The 26,728-nt window shown below is 38.9% G+C and overlaps 2 protein-coding genes across 4 annotated transcripts in view; one reads left to right on the top strand and one right to left on the bottom strand.

Moving 5' to 3' along the window:
- The first annotated feature begins 342 nt into the window (after nt 1-342).
- Nucleotides 343-5,382, top strand: adrm1 (ADRM1 26S proteasome ubiquitin receptor). 2 transcript variants are annotated; one of them, XM_084098438.1, is made up of 10 exons: nt 343-479; nt 916-1,130; nt 1,220-1,336; nt 2,067-2,190; nt 3,502-3,585; nt 3,715-3,787; nt 3,867-4,129; nt 4,211-4,368; nt 4,903-5,005; nt 5,135-5,382. In XM_084098438.1, the coding sequence occupies exons 2-10, from the start codon at nt 921-923 to the stop codon at nt 5,236-5,238; spliced, it is 1,236 nt and encodes a 411-aa protein (XP_083954564.1). In that variant the 5' UTR covers nt 343-479; nt 916-920; the 3' UTR covers nt 5,239-5,382. The 2 variants fall into 2 exon arrangements, with proteins under 2 accessions (XP_083954564.1, XP_083954563.1); XM_084098437.1 differs by having other exon boundaries at nt 3,499-3,585.
- Nucleotides 5,383-5,428: 46 nt separating this feature from the next.
- Nucleotides 5,429-26,728, bottom strand: part of lama5 (laminin, alpha 5) — an 80,938-nt gene continuing 59,638 nt past the window's right edge. For both annotated transcript variants that reach the window (XM_084098435.1, XM_084098436.1), the window contains exons 42-80: nt 26,578-26,691; nt 26,247-26,377; nt 25,955-26,035; nt 24,733-24,947; nt 24,547-24,647; nt 24,270-24,453; nt 24,049-24,189; nt 23,137-23,288; nt 22,900-23,010; nt 22,678-22,789; nt 22,415-22,585; nt 21,621-21,817; nt 21,350-21,466; nt 21,116-21,270; nt 19,936-20,077; nt 19,613-19,712; nt 19,390-19,503; nt 18,520-18,705; nt 18,289-18,431; nt 17,373-17,555; nt 17,067-17,203; nt 16,803-16,956; nt 15,528-15,670; nt 15,273-15,435; nt 15,062-15,181; nt 14,826-14,968; nt 14,603-14,735; nt 13,713-13,856; nt 13,494-13,624; nt 13,241-13,411; nt 12,987-13,110; nt 11,632-11,774; nt 11,090-11,276; nt 10,852-10,995; nt 9,542-9,689; nt 9,328-9,458; nt 8,586-8,679; nt 6,190-6,309; nt 5,429-6,063 (exon numbers count right to left, since the gene is read on the bottom strand). In XM_084098435.1, coding sequence (XP_083954561.1) covers nt 5,915-6,063; nt 6,190-6,309; nt 8,586-8,679; nt 9,328-9,458; nt 9,542-9,689; nt 10,852-10,995; nt 11,090-11,276; nt 11,632-11,774; nt 12,987-13,110; nt 13,241-13,411; nt 13,494-13,624; nt 13,713-13,856; nt 14,603-14,735; nt 14,826-14,968; nt 15,062-15,181; nt 15,273-15,435; nt 15,528-15,670; nt 16,803-16,956; nt 17,067-17,203; nt 17,373-17,555; nt 18,289-18,431; nt 18,520-18,705; nt 19,390-19,503; nt 19,613-19,712; nt 19,936-20,077; nt 21,116-21,270; nt 21,350-21,466; nt 21,621-21,817; nt 22,415-22,585; nt 22,678-22,789; nt 22,900-23,010; nt 23,137-23,288; nt 24,049-24,189; nt 24,270-24,453; nt 24,547-24,647; nt 24,733-24,947; nt 25,955-26,035; nt 26,247-26,377; nt 26,578-26,691 — 5,529 coding nt within the window. In that variant the 3' untranslated portion in view covers nt 5,429-5,914. The remainder of the gene's footprint in view (nt 6,064-6,189; nt 6,310-8,585; nt 8,680-9,327; nt 9,459-9,541; nt 9,690-10,851; nt 10,996-11,089; nt 11,277-11,631; nt 11,775-12,986; nt 13,111-13,240; nt 13,412-13,493; nt 13,625-13,712; nt 13,857-14,602; nt 14,736-14,825; nt 14,969-15,061; nt 15,182-15,272; nt 15,436-15,527; nt 15,671-16,802; nt 16,957-17,066; nt 17,204-17,372; nt 17,556-18,288; nt 18,432-18,519; nt 18,706-19,389; nt 19,504-19,612; nt 19,713-19,935; nt 20,078-21,115; nt 21,271-21,349; nt 21,467-21,620; nt 21,818-22,414; nt 22,586-22,677; nt 22,790-22,899; nt 23,011-23,136; nt 23,289-24,048; nt 24,190-24,269; nt 24,454-24,546; nt 24,648-24,732; nt 24,948-25,954; nt 26,036-26,246; nt 26,378-26,577; nt 26,692-26,728) is intronic.

The following is a 26,728-nucleotide window of genomic DNA, read 5'->3' as shown; positions in this document are numbered from 1 at the left end:
AGTTGGCTAACGTTAGGCCTAGGCTACTTCAATTTAAAGTAAACGAAAATGAAAAAGGTTGCCAACTGAAGTAAACTAGCCTAGCTGTTTTTATAGCCTGTTTATCTTATTTCATTTAACACTTATTTTATTTCGAGAAACGAAAATGTTTTTATGGCTTACAGTTTTATTTAACGATAACCGTATTTTACCGCTTCGTATTGAATTGATTACTTGTATGGTGAGTGAGCGCGTGAATAAAATAAAGAGCCATCATTCTGCTCTCAATGACACAGCATTTGCTGCATGCCAAGAACGACAAGTTATTCAGCCAATCAAATGCTGACTTACGTGTGCACGTGGCCAATAGCAACGCACGGCTAGCAGGATACAGGAAGTCGCTTGCCACTTTTCACTAGTAGCCCATCTGCAACTCTTCAGCGAGTGTACAAGACATCTCTCTGCTGCAGGAATCTACGAAAGACTAAACTTATCCACCGGTATGATGCACTTTTATTACAACGCGCTATTATCTGGTCTGTAGCAGCGTGTTTCGTTTAAATACACATCAGAAACGAAATGCGCAGTCACTGTTGTTGAGACATGGCAGCTAATGCTAACTGACTGAGTGTAGAGTTTCAGAAGCCAAACAACGAAAAGATGGTTAGGTCTCGTGGTGCTATATTATATCTTAAGATATATATTGTTAAATTTCTATTGATGAATATGTGTATAAATACTAGCTATTTGGTGTCGTTTGAAGTTAGCTAGAATGCTAATCAATCTTGCTGAGTAACTGCTTACCCCTTTAAGCTTCATGTTGTTTATCAGCAACATGCTAAAGCTGACCACCGATATCTTTAATAAAACCTTATTTATATGGATTCAGAATGCTGTTTCACGTCTCTGTACTGGTTTGTATTGTCTGTCCATCAGTGAGGATGTCTTCTGGAGCTCTGTTCCCCAGCCTGGTCTCTGGCTCCCGGAGCTCATCCAGTAAATATCTGGTTGAGTTCCGGGCTGGTAAAATGAGCCTGAAGGGCAGCACTGTGACCCCGGACAAGCGCAAGGGTTCCGTGTACATCCAGCAGACAGACGACTCGCTCATCCACTTCTGCTGGAAGGACAGGACCTCTGGGAACGTGGAGGATGTGAGGACTGTTCACTGTTAGTGGTCAAGCTCTGGTGTTTTAGATATCGATATCGATATTGATATCAATGTTTTGATTTTGTATTTCAGGATCTGATAATATTCCCGGATGACTGTGAGTTCAAGCGGGTCAGTCAGTGCACTACAGGACGAGTGTATGTGCTGAAGTTCAAGGCTGGCTCTAAAAGGCTGTTCTTTTGGATGCAGGTGAGGAGTGTTCATCTGAGATTTCGCCACGGCTGATGTATCGGCCCATGTTTTTATTAAAATAAGTGTTTTTGTTTGGCCGATGGTTTGGAAGCAGAAGTTGCGATATTCTTTTCTTCCTTGTTGTGACATTCTTGTGAACGGTTCTCGAGCAAGAAAAGATGTAGGGTGGGACTTGAGAAGTGATTTGATGGTTGTGGTTTGCTATTGGTGGATCGCATGTGAGTGACAGGTTGCCCCGCCCTCACGCCAGTAAACGCATCATCATAGAAGAAATCAGCTGGCGGGAAGTTATGAGGGCACTTGAATATAAAAAAATAATGATGTGCAAAGATACATAATTTATAATAAATACTGCAATATTCCATAAACGTTTAATTTCACAAACCTTCCAAACTTGGCGGATCAAGCTGTGAATGAAGTGTATTTGTAGCCTGCATAAAAATATAACTCTGTCGGTCTAAGTGAATCGGATGCGGACTGGAGAGTTCAGCTGTCACTGGAGATTCATGATCCACAAACTGCGCTACATACGGTCGGGTTCACTCGACTTCATGTCGTGTTCACTGTGCTGAATGTAAACTGCTATATTTATTGTCTTTATTTGGAAAAAAAATATGAATCCCAGTGTGCACAAACGTACCTTTTTACTGTTTTACGTCTTGTTTATTTGTGAACAATACCACTATGATCACATTTGTTCTTGCTGTCCCGTCTCTCTTGTGTGAAGGAGCCCAAAACAGATAAAGATGAGGAGTACTGTCGCAAAGTCAACGAGTACCTGAACAACCCCCCCATGCCAGGCGCTCTGGGCAGCGGAGGAGGTGGCGGACATGAACTCTCTGCACTCGGTGGTGAGTGATAGAAGATGCAGAACACTCATCTCACTTTGACTTTGGGCGCGTCCCAATACTTGGCCACTTGAGAGTGCACGTACGTGAATCAGGAATGCAAACTTGTCACCGTTTTGAATCCACAATTGGTCATTTGTGTGATTCTTGTAGATTCGATTCGTTTTTGAAATTGTTGCTTTCAGACTCTTTTCTTTCTATTTCAACATTTAAATAGTTCAAAAAATGTAATCCTTGGATTTATTTATTTTTTTACATTTATGATGAGCTTCCTTCCCTGGTAAGTGCGCTAGACCAGTGGTTCTCAATCCTGGTCCTGGAGAACCCATTTGATGGCCCTTATCGAACAGATATTTAATGTCTTGGAGTTTTAACTAACAAACTGATAAGTTGAATCAGGTGTGTTTGATTTAAGGAGACATCAAAAATGTGTATTGCTCCAGGGCCTGGCTTGGGAACCACTGTTTCAGGGGCCGTTTACTCCAGTTTTCAACTGAAAACGAAAAACTCTTTATGCGTACTGGCCGTTCACTTACACGACAACGGCAAATATTTGAATTTTGGTTTCAAAGTGCAATTTTTTGAAAACTATACCATTATCATCAGTGTAAACTACAAAAAAACAAGCGCATTTGTGACGTCATGCGTATTACGTCTATAGACGCGTAGTGTTTCTTTACAAAGTGACATCGCCACCTACTGGCCTGGCAGCAAAATACAGCATTTTTGTCTTTTTTTGTTTTGTTAAAATTATCCCTGTTCACATGGATCCTCAGTGTTGTCATCTGTACGCAAAAAGCGTAAAGAAAAAACTTTTCCATTTTTAGGACATCGTTGTTGTGTAAACGCACCTTCGGACTGTCCCAGGTCTGAAAAATGTCAGAGCTCAGAGCCATTAATCCACACTATCTCTGATACCGCATTCAACTCTCAAGGGCCCCCGAAATGTGAGAATAAAAAATCTAGTGTGCAAGTTACATTAATTAGATATTACAAATAATTTACATAATAAGCATTTATGCAGAGTGTATTTTGCAGCAACTTTTTATCACTTTAATTATCAGCACCTCTGTTCAATAATGTTATCCGTTATATAAGGACTACTGAACAGACAAGTTTATTTTAAAGTGCAAAGTATTGAAGATTGTATTAAATTGTATCAAAGTATTAAATTGTGTAAATAAAGCTTTGTAAATATGTTGTGCCAAAAGTTATATGCACACTTGTAGCGCCTGTGTTTGCACTGGGACAGGATCTATCAACAAGAGTACTAAGGGAATTTCCCTTTTTTTAAATATCCTTTTCTTTAAGGAGAAGGTGGCTTGCAAAGCCTCCTGGGAAATATGAGCCACAACCAACTCATGCAGCTGATTGGACCAACAGGACTGGGTGGACTTGGTGAGTGCGTTTTTTTAAATATATTTCTTTTAAGCAAGATTCCATGTTCATGATTGCAATATGGCCCAGTCATGACACTATTTACAGACCGTTGAGAATTTGGGGTCAGTAAGATGTTTTTTCTCTAAGGTGCTCTGGCTGGTCCAGGTCTGGCCAGTTTGTTGGGCAGTGGAGGTCCTGCTACCAGCAGCTCAACCTCCAGGTATGTCTGGTGATTTCTCAATGCTTATATTTGCTGCCGAGTGTTCTCGCATCTAACGGCTTCTACCCCTCATCCACAGCTCCCGCAGCCAATCGGCAGCCGCCACTCCGTCCTCTGGATCCACCGCACGCCTCAGCACCACCCAGGCACCCACCACACCCGTAACCCCTGCCGCCACCTCCACCGGCTCGCCCACGGTGACCCCCACCACCCCTGCAGCCCAGACCCCCTCCATACCTGCGGCAGGACCCCCGTCCAGCACACAGCCCATCCAGCTGAGTGACCTGCAGAGCATCCTGGCCACCATGAACGTTCCCGCCATGGCCGCAGAGGGACCGGGAGGTGAGAGACCGACCGACAACTTATGTGATCTTCACCCGCTTTTACTTTCCTCTAACATCTTGCCCGTCGCTCCCTCTGTAGTGGACCTGGCGAGTGTGTTGACCCCTGATGTCATGGCTCCTATTCTGGCGAACCCTGAAGTGCAGCAGAGACTGCTTCCGTACCTGCCGTCAGGAGAATCAGTCCCACAGAGTGCCGACGAGATCCAGAACACACTGACCTCTCCACAGTTCCAGCAGGTCAGACGTGCACAAATTATACAAGTATTGAGATGCACTTATGTTCATTTTTAATGTTAGCGTTAGCGTTATCGGCCCCATAAAGAAAATTTGGCCGATATATAAAAGCCGATAAATAATCAACACTTTTTAATGATATTATTGTTTCTACATGCATGGACATTTTAAAAACATTGGCTGTAATTATAACTTGTTTTCATGACAGATTTATTCAAACATACACATAATAATGAAGACTTCGCTAACAGGTTCATTAAAATATAAAGAATTAATGATGTAGTACATTTAGCAAAATGCTCCCCTCTATCTATGGTAATTACATGACATTGTTTGCAAGCGGTTTTATTGACGTCTTTCTATGTTTGAATTACGTGAGACAATATACATTTCAGTAAGTTGTACGGTTTTATACTTCCTGATGTTTATTTAATGCTATAATTGGTAGTAAAGAGAAAGAAGCGGTCTGTCATTTTTCTTGGGCTTCTCCATGTATCCTGCTGTGATGTAAACACCCCTGTGTGTGTGTGTGTGCAGGCGATGAGTATGTTCAGTAGTGCTCTGGCCTCCGGTCAGCTCGGCCCTCTCATGAACCAGTTTGGTCTTCCCTCTGAAGCAGTGGACGCGGCTAATAAAGGAGGTGAGTTGTGCAACGTCCTCGAATCAACACAATCTGATCTCAAAATATATGGAAAAGTAGGTTAAATTTTCACCATTTTAAAGAACTTTGATTCTCACAAGCTCTCATTTGCTTTGTCCTGGTATTTAGACGTGGAGGCGTTTGCCAAGGCCATGGAGGGCAGCGATGCCAAGACTGATGAAGGTGATTCCAAAGACAAGAAAGATGACGACGAGGACATGAGCTTGGATTAGAACAACCTTCTGAACACAATCGTCTCTCTCTCTGAAGTGTTCGTCTCACGCTAGTCCGAGATGTTTGCCTGTAATCATTCATTGATTCAAGTGTGTTTTGTATGTCCAAAGCTACACTATTAAACAATTGATTATGTAATGCCAGTTTGTGTGTGTGTGAACTGTGAAGTTAATCAAAGTGACAAGAAACTTAAAGGAAATGTTTATTGCCAATTAAAATACAGCTATTTCAGGGAATCTGACAAAAAAAAATATCAAAAGTGACAAATAATATGTCTTGAGTTTTCAACTCCAGTGATTTTAGATGATAATACACAATGAATCCCTACAGCACATAAGTCTGTTTGGGAACATCCACAGTAAATCGCCCTCCCTCCAGTGTTTTTATACATCTAAATATTCCCATAAAACCCATTTAATGGTGTTTGGTCAGGATTGTATCAGTGAAATGTACTAATTAAACCTGGAACAAAATAAATCCAGTGCCTTTCCTCTGGTCCGGTCATTGATCAGTGGTGTCTTGGCACTTACAGTGCTTGTTCATAAAACTACATACACAGGTGTCATGAAAGTAACCATAAATATCCGTTTAAATTAGAGGCTAAGCAAACCCACCACCTGTTGATTTGATAGTGTCAGTGTACGTGGAGTATTTAGGGGTTAATGCAGTTGTGGTCTATAAGGCAGGGCAGCCCTGAGTCCCCACAGATCCAGACACAGACGAGGGTTTTGACAGCGTGACAGTCCTGTGGTTCAGTACGGCTTTCCTCACACACCCGTGGAAAGGGAGGACGGTCGATGGGAGACCTGGTACAGTTATGGTATCTGCACACGAGAGGACAAAAGGCGTAATTACATTGAGCATCTAACCTCATTATTTCACATTTCAATGCAAGATTCTTGATTTGAACCTGCATGGTTCTCAATTGTAAAAGCGTTCAGGTGTCATACCCGGTACGCTGCCCAGATAAACAGTCTCTTTGCCCCCGTTCGATCTGCTCTGTTTGGGACCCACTCCATGTTCACTTGCCAAATCCACGTGTAGTTGGATGACGTTGCTCTTCTTCACAACTAAAATCACAAATATTAAAGTGTGAAATTATATGGCAAACAGATTAGATACTCTTGTAGTATCTACATATTTGAACCGTTGTATTCTGCTTGGATCAGGTTTTGATGCAATGCAATAAGTATCTAGTTTTAGTATTTTTATTTTGGGAAACTTTTACTTTTCCTTCACCACATTCCAAAGCATTATATCATACTTTGAACTCCCACTACATTGGTCACCCAAAATGGAAAATAAGCACATACTTTTACTGGAGGTAATATTTTATTAGGATATCTTTTACTTAAGTAGAAACATATATACAGTGAGGAAAATAAGTATTTGAACACCCTGCTATTTTGCAAGTTCTCCCACTTGGAAATCATGGAGGGGTCTGAAATTGTCATCGTAGGTGCATGTCCACTGTGAGAGACAATCTAAATAAAAAAAATCCAGAAATCACAATATATGATTTTTTAACTATTTATTTGTATGATACAGCTGCAAATAAGTATTTGAACACCTGTCTATCAGCTAGAATTCTGACCCTCAAAGACCTGTTAGTCTGCCTTTAAAATGTCCTCCACTCCATTTATTATCCTAAATTAGATGCACCTGTTTGAGGTCGTTAGCTGCATAAAGACACCTGTCCACCCCATACAATCAGTAAGAATCCAACTACTAACATGGCCAAGACCAAAGAGCTGTCCAAAGACACTAGAGACAAAATTGTACACCTCCACAAGGCTGGAAAGGGCTACGGGGAAATTGCCAAGCAGCTTGGTGAAAAAAGGTCCACTGTTGGAGCAATCATTAGAAAATGGAAGAAGCTAAACATGACTGTCAATCTCCCTCGGACTGGGGCTCCATGCAAGATCTCACCTCGTGGGGTCTCAATGATCCTAAGAAAGGTGAGAAATCAGCTCAGAACTACACGGGAGGAGCTGGTCAATGACCTGAAAAGAGCTGGGACCACCGTTTCCAAGGTTACTGTTGGTAATACACTAAGACGTCATGGTTTGAAATCATGCATGGCACGGAAGGTTCCCCTGCTTAAACCAGCACATGTCAAGGCCCGTCTTAAGTTTGCCAATGACCATTTGGATGATCCAGAGGAGTCATGGGAGAAAGTCATGTGGTCAGATGAGACCAAAATATAACTTTTTGGTCATAATTCCACTAAACGTGTTTGGAGGAAGAAGAATGATGAGTACCATCCCAAGAACACCATCCCTACTGTGAAGCATGGGGGTGGTAGCATCATGCTTTGGGGGTGTTTTTCTGCACATGGGACAGGGCGACTGCACTGTATTAAGGAGAGGATGACCGGGGCCATGTATTGCGAGATTTTGGGGAACAACCTCCTTCCCTCAGTTAGAGCATTGAAGATGGGTCGAGGCTGGGTCTTCCAACATGACAATGACCCGAAGCACACAGCCAGGATAACCAAGGAGTGGCTCTGTAAGAAGCATATCAAGGTTCTGGCGTGGCCTAGCCAGTCTCCAGACCTAAACCCAATAGAGAATCTTTGGAGGGAGCTCAAACTCCGTGTTTCTCAGCGACAGCCCAGAAACCTGACTGATCTAGAGAAGATCTGTGTGGAGGAGTGGGCCAAAATCCCTCCTGCAGTGTGTGCAAACCTGGTGAAAAACTACAGGAAACGTTTGACCTCTGTAATTGCAAACAAAGGCTACTGTACCAAATATTAACATTGATTTTCTCAGGTGTTCAAATACTTATTTGCAGCTGTATCATACAAATAAATAGTTAAAAAATCATACATTGTGATTTCTGGATTTTTTTTTTAGATTATGTCTCTCACAGTGGACATGCACCTATGATGACAATTTCAGACCCCTCCATGATTTCTAAGTGGGAGAACTTGCAAAATAGCAGGGTGTTCAAATACTTATTTTCCTCACTATATCTAATCTTAATTTCTTTTTCAAAATGCCTTCAATTTTCAAATAAAATGAAAACAAACTAATTTGATTTTATAAATGTTTCAGACAATAAAAAGAGTCATGATTAATGCCTAAAATGTTTGTAAGTATTCTCATTTTCAGTTATATACAATACACACATTTGTTTCTACCACCACTGACTGACATATAGCCAGGTAAAATACTTCTACATAAGCATACACCCATTTTTACATCTAGATAAGCACACAGTATACCAATTTTCAAAATCAACTGAACAAAATTAAAGTCTTAACGGTTCATTTTTGACCCGAGAATAACACCTTTTTTTTTTATTTAAAACACACCACAAGGGTTTTTTCAAGGGTATGACTCACTTGTAATAGTGTGCCAACCTCCGTCACAGAGTGACTCTTCTGGTCTGAGACTGACTGAAAACTCTCCACTGCCACTGTTCACCAACACAGTCACCTGCACAGAACAAACAGACACTTCAAACTGGAGTATGGACCCGTCCCAACGACCATCAGAGAGCACGACCAACCCTAAATGATGTGGTTGATATTCTCTGAACTCTCATATCAATAGCTACACTTACATGGACACCTTTTGTTTAAAAAGAGCTCTGAACAGAGTGTTTACATGAATTTCCCTCCGTTGACTCGTACTATCCGTCATGCTGCCATTGCTTTTGTTCTTTGTTTTAAAAAGCAGAGTTAATATTGATCTATTTCAGGTCCTAAAAAAGCCCCTTCCCAAGCAGTAAAATCGCTCCTTCCTGCGCTCAAAACAAGACGTTACGTCATTACGCTATTTCTAAGTTAATGCACATGCCCAGAACCTTCCAGTTTTGGTTTTCAATCAAGTATTTACATGTCCTATTGAATGGATTAGAAAAAGGTTTAAACCACCTCTTACAATCCAAATGAAGTTTAAATGGCCAACTTCCGATTACAATTGGATTATAAGGTCCATGTAAATGCAGCTACTGCCCAATTTACATGAATTGACCCTAAATAAAACCTTACAAAATAAAAGCATAAATCTTATTTAATCTTGTGAGAGTCACAGGTCCTTTACTAGGTTGTGTGTGTGTGATTAAGTGCATGGCTGTGTCACCTGGCCCTGGTTCAGATAGAGACTCAGCTGTTGAGTTTTCTTGGCTCCAGCGTGCAGCAGGAGCCCGGAGTCTGAAACCACACGGACCTCCAGCTGGATCTCGAGGTCCCGACCCAACATCAGCGATTCGTCTAACATGCAGAGACGGAGAGAATGAAATCTGAAGTGCGTCTGACTGACTGATCAGGTTGACGATGTGAAGCGAGAGGCTCACCGATGGTCAGATATCCGCCCTGACTGGAGAAGTGAACCCCGGGCTGGAGGGGCTGCTGGTAGCAGGGTGTCACTCCCACACTGTGAGAGGGGCTCTGTGACGGCACCTCGTTCAGTTTCAGATCCCGCACGCAGCCAACGAAACCAGCCTGACAGAGAGAAACAGAAACACAGACAAGTCAACATCACAAAAGCATTTTGATATGAATTTGCTCTCTGAGAACAATATCTCTGTGAATATATTCAGATAGGTACAATCTCTTCTCCGAAACCTGACGAGTGAAACAGTGTCAGCTCACTTTTTCAGTTCTAGAAGTATGGTTTCCATTCATTTTTCACACAGGGTTTGCTAAAAAGTCTCTTTTAAACTGTTATAAGCCATGAACCAAGGCAAGGCATTATCCCATGATTTACTCACCCTCAAGTCATCCTAGGTGTATATGACTTTCTTCTTTCAGACGAATACAATCGGAGTTATATTAAAAAACACAAAACACCCTGACGCTTCCGAGCTTTATAATGGCAGTGGATTGCAACCGTCAGATTGAAGCTCAAAAAAAGTGCATCCATCCATTATAAACGAACTCCACACGGCTCAGGGAGTTAATAAAGGCCTTCTGAAGCGAAGTGGTGAGTTTGTGTAAGAAAAATATTCATATTTAAAACGAACGAACGAACATACAGATCCAACTTAAGTGTAAAACGCAACTTACGCAACTTGTGACGTCAGAAGTAGCGTATTGCGCCATGGTGTAACGTAAATATCAGCAGTGCGCCGCATTACTCGCATAGTCATGGGTGGCAGCATTAAAAATATCCTTAACGAATAAGGCAATCCTAAGACACTTTGAAATGAGCTCAGTGAAAAAACAGGATGGAAACCTGTTAATAATGATTTAATACTAACAATAATGCAATATTAAAACAATAGAATAATCAAAATAAAACAAATATTTATGTTCTTACATTCTTATTAAAATAAAATGTGATTATTATGAATAAATTATTAAAAAAATTAAAATAATATATATTCTTTTATAAAATAAAATGAAACAATAAAATAAAATAAAACATGGTGGATGGAGAAATCTCTTTTTATTTCTATTTTTTTATTTTAATCTAATTAAAAAGAAACTATCTTATCCAACACCTGTGTGTGAAACTCTGAGTCTTGTTTGCTTTGCAATATGTGACGCATTGAGCTTCTGGCCATGTCGAGTGTTTCAGTTCAGTCACTTCCACAGAAGATGCTGACTGTAGGCAGTTGAGTGGCTCTGAAGAGAGCTATAGTGTCTGTAATACAGTGTTTACCTCAGCTGCGCTGTGGTCTGAGGGAAGTCCACCGATGTAGAGAGGAGCACCAAACTGACTCTTCCCTCCACCCGACACCTTCTTGCTCTGGGTGTCGATGCCGTCCGCAGTCAGAGAGGCCTTGTCATCCACTTTCACAAACACCTGTATGAGTTCAATGTGAAAAAATTGAGATTTGGGGAAAAAAAAATATATATCGCAAATTCATGTAGAAAACCATGCACATCCACACACGAACCGTGTGCCACAGGCCGTCGTTGTATTTCTTTTTGCTGCGTATGCTAGTCTTCCTCCGTCCACCATTGATCTGCAGTGTCAGATGGCCATCAGACACAGAGAGCATCATGGTTCTCTGGCCCTTCACCCCTGTGTGGAAAACCAGTCCACTCGAAGAGTTCACGCGCACACCCAGAGAGATGTGTGGCCTGCAAATGAAGTTTACAATGCCCATGCATTATACGTCACCGCTGCTTTTTGATCGATATTAGTTACTTTTTTGGTCAATATTAGTTCTATTTCACAGATTTTTAATAGTGCATGCTCATTTCCCATATCTTTACATTTAGATTACATTTGCTGTCATCTAATGCTCACTTAAAGTTAATCATTAAAATCAGTAATAATTTTAGTTTTGACATGTAATATCAAAACTACTGACTTTATTTTTTGTGTTTTAATTACAAAACATACAAAATAGTACAGAAGCCATTTAACCATCAGCCAGAACAAGGACTTATCAACTACATATGGTTTTTTAAAGCAGTTTTTTGAAACACTCACGCCTTGTTAAACGCTTGAGGCAGTGAATCAAATCTCAGGTGGCTGTGGGAGGAGCCACTGAAATGGTGGGCGTCGACCTCCTGGACGGACATCTCACCCTGGCAGGACAACAATCGAGTTCTCGAACTTCCTTGAGGCTTATTCTGCATTTTCACAAACAGACACACATTTCACATGCTCTTTTAAAATAATTTGATTATTTAAAATTAATATATAATAAATATATAATTAAATATATAATCATATAATAAAATAATATAATCAAGAAATAAATAATATTAAGAAAAATGAACTCTTCCTTCTGCATAAAAAAAAAAATATATATATATATATATATATATATATATATATATATATATATATATATATATTAGGGCTGGGGGAATTAACGCGTTAATCTTTGCGATTAATTTGAGATGTTTAGAAAAAAAGAAAATAAAAAAGAAATAACAAAAGTAAAATAAAAAAAGAAGAACGCAATTAATGCAGCACTTTTTTTTGCCTCGTTTTAAAGATTTCCTGTTGCGGCTGCTATTGAGAAGGCCGAAAATATGCCGTCCCGCCCCTCCGTGTTCGGCAATCAGGTTTCATTCTCGCCCAGCTTTCATGAGCGGGTCTTTTCTGCTCCGTGTGTGCGGCGCTCTCCGTTCCGTGTGTGTGTGTGTGTGTGTGGGCGTGCTGCGCTCCCTGCTCAATGTTCAGCTCCGTGTTTGCGCTGCGAGTTCTGCTCTGTCGTTAACGGCCCAAACGTTCGAATCATGGACCGATCACGCACTGGAAAAGCAAAGTCCGCTCAAATAACGTCAAATTTCTCTGTAGTAGACTTCTGTTTGCTGAGCTGGTATAGTCATGCTGGGCAACAATGGTAAAATGACCTGCTCTGATCACATGCTCTGGTAATAATAGCTTTGTAGGACTATATTTTATTTCGATAATTAGTAAAAAAAAAAAAAGAGATTCTAAGTTTAAATATTGATGATTACAAGCTTGGGGGAAATGCAATTAATTGCAATTAATTACATCAAATTGTGCAATTAATTAGTTAATTTTTTTTTATCGATTCCCAGCCCTAATATATATATATATATATATATATATATATATATATATATATATATATATATATATATATATATATATATATATATATAACATTTGATTATTAATGACAATTATTTTACATTAATGAAAACAATAATATTTATAAAATAAACTATGCGTTCTTAATAAAATAATGATTCATACAATGTTGAACAATATAATATTCAAAATAATAAAATATTTATGTGATTAATATGATTATTTTATATATATATAACATAAAATAAAATATTCTTCAGTTTTTAAATCAGTACCTTTGCATTCTTTCGTCGTGGTGAATCCAGTATCTCCTGTGGGACTGAAGCGGCGGGGCAAACAAATGTGTAGTTGTGTCCCTCTTGAGCTAATTTCAGATCTACGACCTTGGTTTCAGCAATTCTAAGAACACAGAAATGCAGAAATTAAAACAGCAGATCTAACTGGAACTTTTCCTATAGCTTATATATTCATACAGGTATAAGATTTAATTGTATGATTCATCGTTGCTCCCTCTCTGCATCACACACACCTCTTAATGAAGAAGTTACTGAGGCAGCCGGTGAGGTTGGTGAGGCCGTTTGACGTGGGTGTGCCGCCCACATATGTAATGTTAATGTTAGATGGCAGCGCCGCCCTGCTGGTGTCCGCAATGACAGCTTTTCCTCCACTCTCAAGGACATCATCTATATAAATGCGCAACCTAAACAAAGACAGAAATAGTCTTAACCCTGTACACAAACACAATGTAATAATATATCTAACACAAACATACAGTGGCGCACCCATTTGTGTTGCGGTAAAATGCAACATAGTGACTGTTGTCGTCGTTGTATGTCTTCTGAGACTTGACTCCTTCGTCGCCAGCACTTACTACTACATGGCCGCTGTCTAAGGCCACCTGACACACATCACCCTGAAGGGACACACACAAACATTATATATTGTTTTATGTACTTCAAATATGACTTGATAAGCAAAACTGTGATCAGTGTCATTTTTACCTGGACTTGATGGTAAAACATGAGCCCATTTTGCTGATCTGTTCTGAAGCCGATGCCAGCATAGAAGTTGTCTGGAAGATCCGGTACATTCTCCATCTTTAAGCCTAGGTAACCATCACCAGTGAAATGAGCCTCACGAGTAAACTAAAAATGACAACACAAACACACATAAACGCACGTCTTAACTTGGTACAGTAGAGGTCATATGCAGTGAAAACAGTAGGGTTGGGAATCATAACATCTTTACAGATTCTGGTTCTAATTCTGATTCTGCTGAGCGATTTTAGCTTCTTTTTATTATTATTATTATTATTATTATTATTATTTTTACTTATTATGTATATTATGATGTTATGATGAACTATATGCCTGACTCTGAGTTGGCGAACGGGAACATGGTTTGTTTGTGTAACATTAGCAACACATTATTAGCTGATTGATAACATAGTCGAGCAAAAGGCTAATCATATTAATTACCGTTATGTGTCCGATGTTGTAAAGAGCGGTACAAATGTGCAGCATTTACTACAGTAACTTGAGTAAAGTTGACCCAATGGTTCTCAGTCTGAGCTGGTGTGAGTGAGTGGAGGCGGGGCCGATTTGCATATTCATAGAACCACGTATATAACTGAAGCAAGGGTGTAGAGTTACATTCAAGCTATATTAAAACATAAATATGTCATTTTGGTGATTTTTTAAGACTTTAAGAATTTACCATAGCAACATTCGTTAATTCATATCCCAGATTTTGGAGGCCTCTTTTTTCACAAATAACTGAGCGAATACAAGTATGTTCCCTCATTGCAGAAGAACGCAGATATTCCAACACTATGAGCAGAACTGAATGTGGATTCCCAACCCTAAAGAGGCATGTTTGATGAGGCTCTCACCAGCAGGTCTTCTGGACAGCCATGGCTGATCCCTACACCCTGCATGGTCTTAATTTGAACATAGCTTTTTAAGGCCTTTATGGACCTAATGCAGCCCTTTATGGAGCCACGATTATGAAACTTGCTCTTCAAACTGCAATGATATGAACAGATAGTTAATTACACAGCCTACGCCAAAATGGATCTAAATATAACTTCTCAATGGAAATATCAGCGTGGTCACCTCTCGGGCATCTGGTCCTCTGGCACTCCGCCCAGGAAGTATCTTCCTGGAAAGCTGAGCTCTTCACTGTAAAGCGTGTAGATCTTCTGACGATCTAGCCTCACTACCATTTCATTTTTAGAACGACGAATGTAAACATCGAACTGAAAACAAAAAACACAGAAAACATTGAAATCAATAAAACTTAAAGATACAATCTTGGCATCTGGCAGGAATAAATAGAGGGTTTCACTCACAAATCTGGCCTGAGCATTGCCGATTTTTGACTCTTGTAGGTTAGGATCGGACAAATTTCCATTAATGTTATGGAAGACTTTCAGATCACCACCACACACAGCCACAGTCACGTACTTATCCTGAGAAGGGACAATCGACGGAGAAAAATGACATTGACTCAGGAGAACGTGTCTAAAATTCACGAATCATACAAAAGACAAGAAGTCTCACGTCTCTATGGAACGACATCAGAATGCCGTTTTGCGAGACGAGTTTGATGTACTGTTCAAACAGACGGTCTTCCTTCTGAGTTTCGAACGAAACCTCAACATAGCCTGATCCATCAAAGTACACTCCATCAATTGTCCATTCAGGCGTATTGGATGGCCTCTTCCTGTTTTAACACATGAAGTGATTTTACAAGGAATGCACTCACAAAGAGTTAACAGATTATTTCCTTCAATAAACAAATAAAACCCCTCTGACCGTGAGCAAGGGCGGTCAGTGCTGGTGTTCATTTGGAAGGTTTCCTCAAAGTTATAGAGACTGATTAGTTCTTCGTTTAGACTTAGCAACTCCAGGCAGCCCTTGAAGAAGTTTGGAGATGTTATGTTCAGATCCACAGGAGGCTGTGAGTGTTTGAGAGAGACAAACATTGAGATTTTACAGATAATTCTTGCTGGAGATAAACTAATACTAAAATTCTTTATGACAAGGATAAGCTGATATTTAGCTTCATTGTATTGCAGATAAACAATTTAAAAATTCGATATTTTCTCTGGTTAAATACAAAATGAAACACTAAAATCATTCATCTTAAATGCTACAAGTGAATTTAGGCATCTTAATAATATAGTGTACAGTATGAGAAAATGTACATTATATCATTAAGCAGATATTAAGACTTATTTTCCTGTTTATTATAGCAGTTTTTTTAAACTGCTCTATATTGTATAAAGCGCTATATAATAAATGTGTCTTGACTTGACTTGACATTAAATTATAAAGTATTTTTAAAGATGAACTTTAAGTGAGTGTTAGATGATTGCATATGTAATCTCAATTTAAAAACAGGGCAAATGATTAAATATCCATTATTGACCGAAAACAATAAATGAAAATATCTATAACATCAGCCGATAAATGTTATGGTACCAATATATTCGCTACCATTCAAACGTTTGGGGTCAGTACGATTTTATAATGTTTTGAAAGAAGTCTCTTATGCTCACCAAGGCTGCATTTATTTGATCAAAAGTAAAACTCTGAAATATTATTACATTTTCAAAAAACTGTTTTCTATTAGAATATAATTTAAAAAGTACTTTATTCCTGTGATCAAAGCTGAATTATCAGCATCATTACTCCAGTCTTCAGTGTCACATGATCCTTCAGAAATCACTCTAATATGATGATTTGATGTTCAAGAAACATTTCTCATTTCAGGATTCTATGACAAATAGAAAGTTTAAAGGAACAGCATTGATTTGATTTCAAATCTTTCGTAACATTATAAATGTCTTCACTATCAATTTTAATCAAATTAATGAATCCTTGCTGAATAAAAATATTAAATGACTAAAACAAATACTTTTGAACTGTAGCATATATAGCGCATCATTTATAGGTTATCATTTATAACCTTTATAGCATTATTGCTAGGGAGTTCTAGGTGGTCACTATGGTGTTTGCTTATTGGCTCAAGTCAAAAGAGTCTCTATTCTGTTCCGCTCCATAGATAAAGTGTTCAGCATTACTCACACTGAAAGTGCTGGGATAACCTCCGACATAAAACACGGTCTCCTCAGCTGGCAGGTTGAGCAGGCCATTTTCTCCTCCTGCCTCCATGATTTTTTTAACTGTATCTGTGCCTTCTTCATCTGTGGACATTGCCATCAGACCATACTGTACAGTCCTGAACACACACAATACACAAATACAGTAGAAGTGTAAAGGAAATACAGCTAGAAAATAATATCAATGAAGTCTATGTGTGTTGGTAATGATGGTGTGCATGTTTCCCACCTCTCCAGGACGAGTTTGTTGAAGTATTCACTTTGCACGTCCACAGTCATTAGCGCCTGTCCTGTATCTCCTCCCACATTTAAGTACCAGCGCAGATTTGTTCCTTCCAGCATCATTGCCATATAGTCCTTACTTGACTACAACACATATACAGCACAGAAGCATGTGTTTATTTTTAATTATACATGTGTGACTTAAAACAGCTTTAAAATAATAATAGAATAATACATGCAAAATATCATAAAGCTCAATTTGCATAACATACAAAACGTACAAATCACTGTTAGGCTGAGGAAGTTGGCTTACGTCTTTGTCTCCAAGGTAGAAGACAAACTGGGGTTTGGTGGTTTCGGTTTGCCGTCGTCTACGTCCTGCACTTGGTAGCTTGATGTACATTTGTAGTGATGAATAAGCTGCCAGGTCGGCCACGTTACTGGGCCTCCTCACTTGTACTCCTGACTTACCATTAAACAGCATCGACACGGTCACCTAAAGGAAGGACAGTCGAGTCATTGCCTGTAGCAACACTTTATGGAACACTGAGAAAACTCTGGTATCTTGTAGGGCTGCACAATTAATCATTAAAAGATCGGGATCTCGATTCGTCTCTGACTATTAAACCTTTGACAAGTACGATCACAGCGAACATTCAGATCTGCGTTGGCGCTGCTGCTGATCCAGAGAGAGCAGTTGTCATGTAGGTATGAAACAGCTTCACAAACAGTCTTTTCAACCACACAATATCGTTATTTCTGTGTTACAGCCATTCAAATTATCACAGTACTGGGATAAAAGTTTATAGTTCAGATATAAACACTGATGTCTACAGTAGTGATCAAAATATAGTAAATAACCTTTTAAAGTAAATTGACACTTCAAATAAAGATCGATTGCATCGTTACACCAGTAGGTGGCGACAAGTGACTGTTAAATGTATCTGCCGTTGAATCATTCAAGAGATTCATTCAAAAACACTGATTCATCCAGTAATGAAACAAGTGAAGTCTTTATAAGTGAGTCACTGAATCATTCATTAAAACAATTTTTTTTAAATAAACTGCAGCTATTAGCATTTTGTCAGAACCTCTAGTGACGTTATTTTGTTCGATTTTCCAATCAGAACCGTGGGAGAATTGTGATCTCTGTTTTAAACAATTGTGATTCTCAATTTATCCAGAATCCTGCAGCTCTTAAAAAAAAAGACTTTTTTGAAGAGCTGTACCTTGTTGGCCGCGTTGCGAGCCTTCTCAATGAGCTGGCGGATCCTCTGGATGCTGTCGGAGATGTTGGACGGCTGTAATGAGGTGTTTTGCAGACGATCCAACTTCTGCATCAGCTTAGGAAGAGTGTCGCTCAGTGCCACCACTACAGGAACATGGAAACACATTGGACTCTATGTGAAAGGCAGGTCAAGGTCACACATGCTCACAAATGAGCGCTCACTACCACGCACCTGACTTATTGGCGTCACTGAGGGCTTTGTTGATATCATCGCTGGTGGCGTTGGAGTCTCCGTACTGCTTCTGCCATTCCTCCAGCTGCTTCTGAATTGGAGCTAGCTCATTGCTAACATTAGCCACCGTGTTGTTAGCCTGCTCCACTGCACTCTTAGCTGCTGTGATGTCGTTCGCTATGTCTTCTGAAACATTTCAAACACATTTCAACAACATTGTTTAGGTCATGGTTTTGATTTAATAAAGCTAAACTTCTCTCGATAGACTCAAATATATAGACTAGCGTTCAAAAGTTTGGGGTCAACAAGATTTTTGTTTTGAAAAAATAATACTTTTATTCAGCAAGGAGGCATTAAATTGATAAAAAATGACAGTAAAAAGACATTAATTATGTTACAAAAGATTTCAAATAAATGCCGTTCTTTTGAACTTTCTATTCATCCAAGAATCCTGAAAAAAGTATCACATTTCCACTAAAATATTAAGCAGCACAACTTTTTTTTTAACATTGATAATAACCAGAAGTGTTTATTGAGCAGCAAATCATCATATTAGAATGATTTCTGAAGGATCATGTGACACTGAAGACGGGAGTAATGATGCTGAAAATCCAGCTTTGACATCACAGGAATAAATTACATTTTAAACTGTATTAAAATAGAAAACAGATAATTAACAATTTCACAATATTACTATTTTAACTGTATTTTTGATCAAGTAATTGCAGTCTTGGTGAGCATAAGAGACTTCTTCCAAAAACATGAAAACATTTTACCAACCCCAGCATTTTGAATGGTAGTCTATTTATTTAGCTTGTTATTAGTTAGGTCACAATGGACCATGGAAGACTAAGGACTTTGACCTCTGACCTCGGCTGACATTAAGGTTATCCTGAATGTTCTTTAGGTCTTGCAGCATCTTCTCTTTCTTCTTTTCAGCATCCTGCAAACCTTTCTGTATGGAGTCCACACGTGGCTTTAAACCTGACAAAGATATAGGTTAGGCCAACATTAGACAGAGGTTCACAACCTTAATAAAAGTGTGCAAAGTGGCGGTTAGATCCAGATCCAGAGTAGAGTTTGCTGTTCTTACTTTGACTGCTGTTATTCAGTTCCTCTGCTGCCTTCACAAGCTCAATACTCTTATTCTTCAGTGCAGCAGCTTGTAGAGACAGGTCTGTGTCCTTTATGTTCTAGATCATATTAAAAAAAAAAAAAAAATCTAAATGTATGTGACTTACAAAGGAACTAAAGGTGAATAAACTGTAAGTGTATGTATTCATGTTTAAAGAATAATTAAGATGGATTAATAAAGGTGCAGTGATGTGCATGGAGTGTGTGTGTGTGTGTGTGTGTGTGTGTGTGTGTGTGTGTGTGTGTGTGTGTGTGTGTGTGTGTGTGTGTGGTTGACTGTACCTCCAGAGCCTCAGTAGAAGTTTCATTGGCTTTCTTAGCAGCAGTCTCAGATTCCAGTATACTTTTTATAATGTTAGTGTACGCGCGAGATGCGTTCAGAGCACGCTGTATGAAACTGTCTTGATTGGAGCCTGATATCAGACTGCACAACAACAAACACATGACCACAAATTAAAACACATTCAGCGTATTCGAAGAGGTTACGTCAGAGAATACAAGTACGTGCATAACATATGGCCAAGCCGACATTGATTAATACCATAGACTTTAGATATACAAAGATGGTGCACTCATATTACTAAGAATGAGAGAAAGTGCAACATGCAATATGGCACAATGAATGCTTTATGGCAGTTTTGGTATTGACTAGCAGTGTGCTGAATTTTTAGTCAATGCACTGCATAATTTTATTTCAGTAACACATTTTTTTTCTTTCTTTTTTTTATCAATCATGGCCATTTATATGTTACTTAAATTATTTTTAAACTGTCTTTACTTTTGTTTTCTGTTTTCAAGTTAAGCACTTTTAAATGATCAGTTTGCATGAAATGTGTTCTATTAATAAACTTGCTTTGTGTAAAATGTATAAAATAATTACATAAAATATTGTGTAAAATAATTGTTCACTTCAGCATTTTTGTGGATGTCTCCTTTGCTTCTATTCAATTATGTAAACAGGGATTACATTGGCCTTCAGACTGCTATCAAGATACTAGCTCCAGAATCATCCATTTAGAGGCCGTTTACACAATACTGTTTTCAACTAAAAACTGAAAACTTTTAATGCGTTTTGGCCATTGATTTACACGACATTGCCGTTTTGGGGGCCTGAAAATGCAAACTTTTGAAAATGTTTCAAGTGCACGTTTTTGAAAATGATGCCATTATTGTCTGAAAATAGAAAAGTCAATTTGTGAAAACGGTGACATCGTGCGCATTCGTGTAACGTGTTCAGTCAATAGGTGCGTAGTGTTTCTTTACCAAGCGACATCGCCAACTACTGGCCTGGCAGTAGAATAGCCTGGCCTGTTTTTAGTCATTTTTCACAGATCCGAGTGAACGGGGATCGTTTTGACAATGTTGTTGTCAGTACACAAAAAATGCAAAAGAAAAACTTTTTCATTTTAGTACATCGTTGTCGTGTTAACCCATATAAGTTGACCATATATGGATCACACACCTGGAAAGATTCTTGGCGAGCTGGTCCAGCATTTCAGCGTGTTTCTCTGCAGCCTCCACCAGAGGAATTTTACTGGCGGCTGGAGCGTACTTCTGCACCTTCTCAGCTAAGGGCTGTCTCGCTCCGTCCAACTGAGCGGCCAGACGCTCATAATCCTGATAGCGGGAACACAGCATGCGTGTGTTCAGTGAGGTTCTTTTATGGTAAATACAGAAATGTTATGATTCTACATACCTCTTTGGAGTCCTGGAGCATGGAGAGCAGGTCGTTGACCTGGGTCACATCATCCTCTGCCATCTGCTTCAGGTTCTCCACCTCCTTCTGCTTCTCACGCAGGTTATTTATTATTTTCTAGAAAAACACAATAATGTTCATTTGAATTGAATTGCAGTGCAGTAAATAGTTCTTCCTGCAACTCCATCTAAAATCTATACGCAGATTCCTATGAATATGATGTGTGGCCAATTCGACTAAAAGGTGTGTGTCCGTGTGTTTAAATGATTACCTGGACCTCCTCCAAGCGTTTCTGGTTAATGTTGTTGGCTTCTACAGTGTGTGCGGTGTTGTTGACGGCCTCATTCAGGGCATCTCTCAGGTCCATCAGCTGCTGATTGAACTGGTTCAGTTTGTTTTTGATGTTCTTTGCCACAGCCTCATTATTTAAAGTCCGGTTTGCAACATCATTTTCCACACGATCTACCACTACGGAGAGACAACAACTATAAAGGACAAGGTCTATCCCTTTTAAACACAGTACAAACACGTATAAAAGTGAATACAAATTATTTTTAATGAAATAATCTTGATACATTTTTTACTAACACTTTATTTGAAGCCTTTATGTATAATGCATTATAAAAGTATTCCTAATATACGCTCTTATGCATAATATATATATTTTTCCATAAATAATTGTAAACTTAAAAGGCATCATAATATTTGCAGATTCCTTGTTATCTGAATTTGGTTGTTTGTGATGTGTTTGTAATTTTATTACACTTTCTAAAGGTGTAACAGTGAATAGATAAGTATTATAATGTCTTATAACTGTGGTTACCATTATTCATGAGATGCATTAAATGGCATAATTAATGCATTAAAATACTTTTATTATTATGCATTATATACAAAGGCTTTAAGTGAAGTGTTACCCATTTTTTCCAATCCAACGTCAAGTATTTATAAAGGATTATAAGCTTCGAAAGGTTATAAAATGATCAGTTAAATGTTACACAATAAAATGAAAGAGGCTGAGTTTGTTGAACATTTCTTATTGACTCGGTCTGTCCTGTCACTCACACTTGTTGGCTTGTTCTAGCTCATTTTCTGCTAGTCTCCTCTGGAAGTTAAAGCCCCTGAAGCGCATGTCTCTGAGCATGGACTCCACCTCTGCTATCTTTCCAGTCAGATCCTTCTTATCGGTCACCGTGGTCTCATTCTGCGCAGTCCGGTTCACCTGCAGTATGATGTCTGGGCAGATACAGAAAAGCCAGTTGAATGTGGTAAATGTAACAAGACAAGGCTTTTTTTCAAGTATCTGTTCTACTTTGTCACACTCCCACCTTGCACATCTCCCATGATGCCTTTGATGAATCCAATCAGGTCTTGTGCTCTAGTGTGTGTGGAGTTAGTGTTGTCCTCTAAATCATCTCCTTTCTTTTGCGTGACCGAGGCCTAATACACAGACACACACACAAAAAACTCTTAGTCAATATGGTCAAATGGTTTTATGGTCCCTTTGGTTTGAAAACAGAATAAGTTAATCTGATGGTATGTTGTCATACCTTCTCCGCTAACTCATTAATATCCAAGTCAATGATTTGCAGCTCTCCTTCCAGCAAATCGGCCCGGTTCCTGCTCTCGTCCAGAGTGCTGTTGTATTTTGTTATGGCATTCTGTGGCATAAAATTATAGTTTGTTATAATTTTAATAATACACAACTAACATTTTAAGTGGGGCAAATCCTAAAATGTAAAAGCTGAGAGAGTGTTTGTGTCTGAAAGAGAGAGAGAGAGACTCACGGCAATGTCCTCCATAGATGCATTGAGGCGGTTTAGTTGAGTCCAGGCCACTGAGCTGGCATTGAGGCTGGTCAGCTGATTGACGACGGACTGATAAAGCTGGTTTATCTTGACCAGATCCTCCAGCAGAACAATCACACAGCTGTCACAGGCTAAATACATAATGCACAACAATCATCTCATCATCATTCAATCACATCTAATGAGTGGAATGAACTGTCTGCGACCCACAAAAATATTGTTTACTTTGCCTTTGGAGTAAAAGAGTGAATTAATTAATGAGTGAGCAAATGAATTATTGACTCAATGAATTATTCAGCTATTGAGTGAGTGTCTGTATACTGTACACTACCATTCAAATTTTTTTAATGATTTTAAAAGAAGTCTCTAATGATCAACAAGGCTGCAAGAATTTGATCAAAAATACAATAAAAACTATAATATTATGAAATAGTATTACAATTCAAAACAACCATTTTCTATTTAAATATATTTTTAAAATGTAATTTATTCCTGTGATCAAAGCTGAATTTTCACCACCATTACTCCAGTCTTCAGTGTCACATGATCCTTCAGAAATCATTCTAATATTCTGATTTGCTGCTCAAGAAGCATTTCTTTTTATTATCAATGTTGAAAACAGTGTGCTGTTGCATATTTTTGTTGAAACCGTGATACATTTTTCTCAGGATTCTCTCATTTATTTGAAATAGATATAATTTTAATGTTATAAATGCCTTTACTGTCATTTTTGACCAATTCAATGCATCCTTGCTGAATAAAAGTATTAATTTCTTTTAAAATGTCTTACTAACCCTTAAACTTTTGAATGGTACTGTAAAAGTGAGCGAGGCAAAATGAATGAATATGTGAGTGAATGAAGTGTGTGTTGTCCAGTGAAGCAGTACTCACGCTGACAGTGCACATCGGCTCCGTGTTGCACTAGAACACTGTGTTGACTGAGACATGTGTCACACTGCTTCCCTGTCAGACCTGCGGTGCAGCGGCACTCTCCCGTGCGAGGGTCACAGCGACCTCCCCTACACTCACACTCTACAGACCACACCCCTTATTAAAATCAACAGATAATGTTATATTTCCTCATGTTGTGTGTATGTGTGCTTTAGACTTACTCTTGCAGCCATTAGGGCCATAGTCCCAGTAACCTGGAGCACACTGGCGGCAGTTCGGTCCAGTGACCCCAGGCCGACAGGCACACGAGCCGTTAGCAGGGTCACATGGCTGAACCAACGCCGCTGCTGCTTCACAAGCACACTTAAGGCAGCCAGTGCAGGAATCAAAGCCAAATGCCCCATCCTAAAAAAAAAAAACATTATTACCATCAACTACTGAGACAAAACTAAATACTAAAAACTAAAATAAATAGACAAACAAGATAAGCAGACATACCTCACAGCTGTCACAGTAGGATCCCACCACTCCAGGCTTACAGTGGCACTGCCCGGTGTGAGGGTCACAATGTGCAGTGCCACAAGGAGAACAGCTGCATCCTGGGGAAAAAAACACAATCATGAGAACACTTTAAACACCTTCCAGATGACAGATGTGTTTTAGAGTATATAAAAGTTGCCTTACGGGTGCAGTTCTTGGCTGTGATGGCATCACCGTAGAAACCAGGGGCGCAGATTTCGCAGTGCGGCCCGGCGGAGTTGTGCATGCAGCTCTGACACTCGCCTGTCAAAGGGTGGCAGTCGCTGAACAACATGTTGGGGTCTGAGTTACCATTGCAGTTGCAGGGCTGGCATGTGCTGCCAATCACCATTGGGTTTCCATAGTAACCTGGTGCACACCTGCATTATGCAGAAAAGAAGTAATTTAAGGATTTTCATTTATGATTTTCTAGTGGACTGTAATTGATTATTTAATAACAATAGTAATAATAATTTATTATGTTTTACATTTATAAATTCATAAATTATTTAATCTGATAGAGTAAATGTATAATTTAAAATGTTTTAATGTAAAATGGTATTTTTATTTTTATTTTAGGGCTGTCAAGTGACAAGTTTTTATCTAATTAATTATATGATGTGCTGATCAATTAATCACAAACTAATCTCACATCAAATTTGGCTGAGAAATTACCCCCAAACGATCATGTAAAGTTATTATTGTGTTAAATAGCCATTACAAAAAGTGGCTTTAGAAAGAAATATTTTATTTGATTCAACATAGAATTTATTGCACACAAACTTACTTTTTGAACCATAATTTGAACTGGCATCTGAGTTGGTATTTAGATACATTTACAGACCGTTTATTGCAGCTTATTACACGGCTCTGTGGAATACTTGATTCTGATTGGTCAATAGCACCATCCAGCGGTAAGTTATTCCCAGATAACAAATGCTCAAAGCAGATAATGCAGGCTCATCCGGGTCACTGAAGTCAGCAGCTCTATACGCACTACACTTTCAGTGTTTTTTTATTAATATGGAAATATTAAGTTATTTTATTAATGAAATGATACTCTAAATAAGAAACTAAAACTGGCAGTAGGTGGCAGTTGAGTCATTAAGTCATTCATTCATTCGATTCATTCAAATGGCTGATTCATTCAGGAATGATGTACATGGCTCTCTTTACGAATGGCCTTTAATTGCGTTAATCATTTTAACGTGTTATGTTTTCCATAACTAAATAATGAATTGATGTGTTCAATCGACAACCCTATTTTATTTATATTTATTATTATGAAAAATAATAATAACATTTATAAAGTAATACAAATTATTATCGATTAATAATCAATTGTCCACGAATAACAATAAAATAAGTGGATGTTTCATAACTGTACCTTTCACACTTGGATCCAGCATAGCCAGGCATACACAGACACTGCATATGCTTGGGCTTCTCCACACAGCGAATGGCAAAACTGATAACAAGATCAAACAGACAAACATCCTTTACTCTGAGAATGATAGAGACATCTGGGATATCCAGCACTGAAATCAACTATTTTTGGGGGTTAAAGACAAAGAAACCAGGAAGAAACTGGCACAAGCAAATCAACAAAAGAAAAATAGGTTCGAGAAAAACAGGAAATGGTAAATTAGATGTCCAGATGATGAAATAAGGGCACTGACTTGTTTGAAGCCACTTGCAGCGGGCATGGACAGCTGGAGCAGGACACCGCATGGCCATCAACTGTGTTGTTACCGTGAAAACCGCCCAGGCACTTCTCACAATGGTTTCCACCAGTATTGTGGCGGCAGTTCTGTGTATGAAGATTTAAACTTTCAGCTAATGCCTAATTAAAGCTCTGAGTTCAGCTCCGACATCCATTTTTGGATTGAAAACATTGTTTTCCATGAAGTTTGATATTTTACTATACCCAGTGGAATATGCAATAGGAATACATCGCCCATGTTGATGTCTGTTAAGTGATTTATCTATGACTTAGTGAGCTTAACTCACCACACATATCCCAGAGCCATCCAGACACTGATCAGAGTGACCGTTACAGTTGCAGGGGACACACTTCCCGAGGAACAGCCCTTTAGTGTCTCTGTAGTAGCCTGGAGCACATTGCTGACAGACAGAGATGAACAAAAATGATCTTTCATCT

The sequence above is a fragment of the Abramis brama genome, assembly GCF_963993115.1.
Source record: "Abramis brama genome assembly, chromosome: 22".
In the NCBI taxonomy this organism is placed as follows: Eukaryota; Metazoa; Chordata; class Actinopteri; order Cypriniformes; family Leuciscidae; genus Abramis; species Abramis brama.
The sequence above is the reverse complement of the archived record's forward strand: the minus strand, read 5'-3'. Positions and strand labels throughout refer to the sequence as shown.

What these genes read in the sequence shown, in the direction of transcription:
- adrm1 (XM_084098437.1), top strand. Translation starts at nt 921, where the DNA reads ATGTCTTCTGGAGCTCTGTTCCCCAGCCTGGTCTCTGGCTCCCGGAGC. An exon ending in GGCTGTTCTTTTGGATGCAG is followed by an intron (nt 1,337 to 2,066) that starts GTGAGGAGTGTT and finishes TCTTGTGTGAAG; the next exon opens with GAGCCCAAAACAGATAAAGA. An exon ending in ACCAGCAGCTCAACCTCCAG is followed by an intron (nt 3,788 to 3,866) that starts GTATGTCTGGTG and finishes CCTCATCCACAG; the next exon opens with CTCCCGCAGCCAATCGGCAG.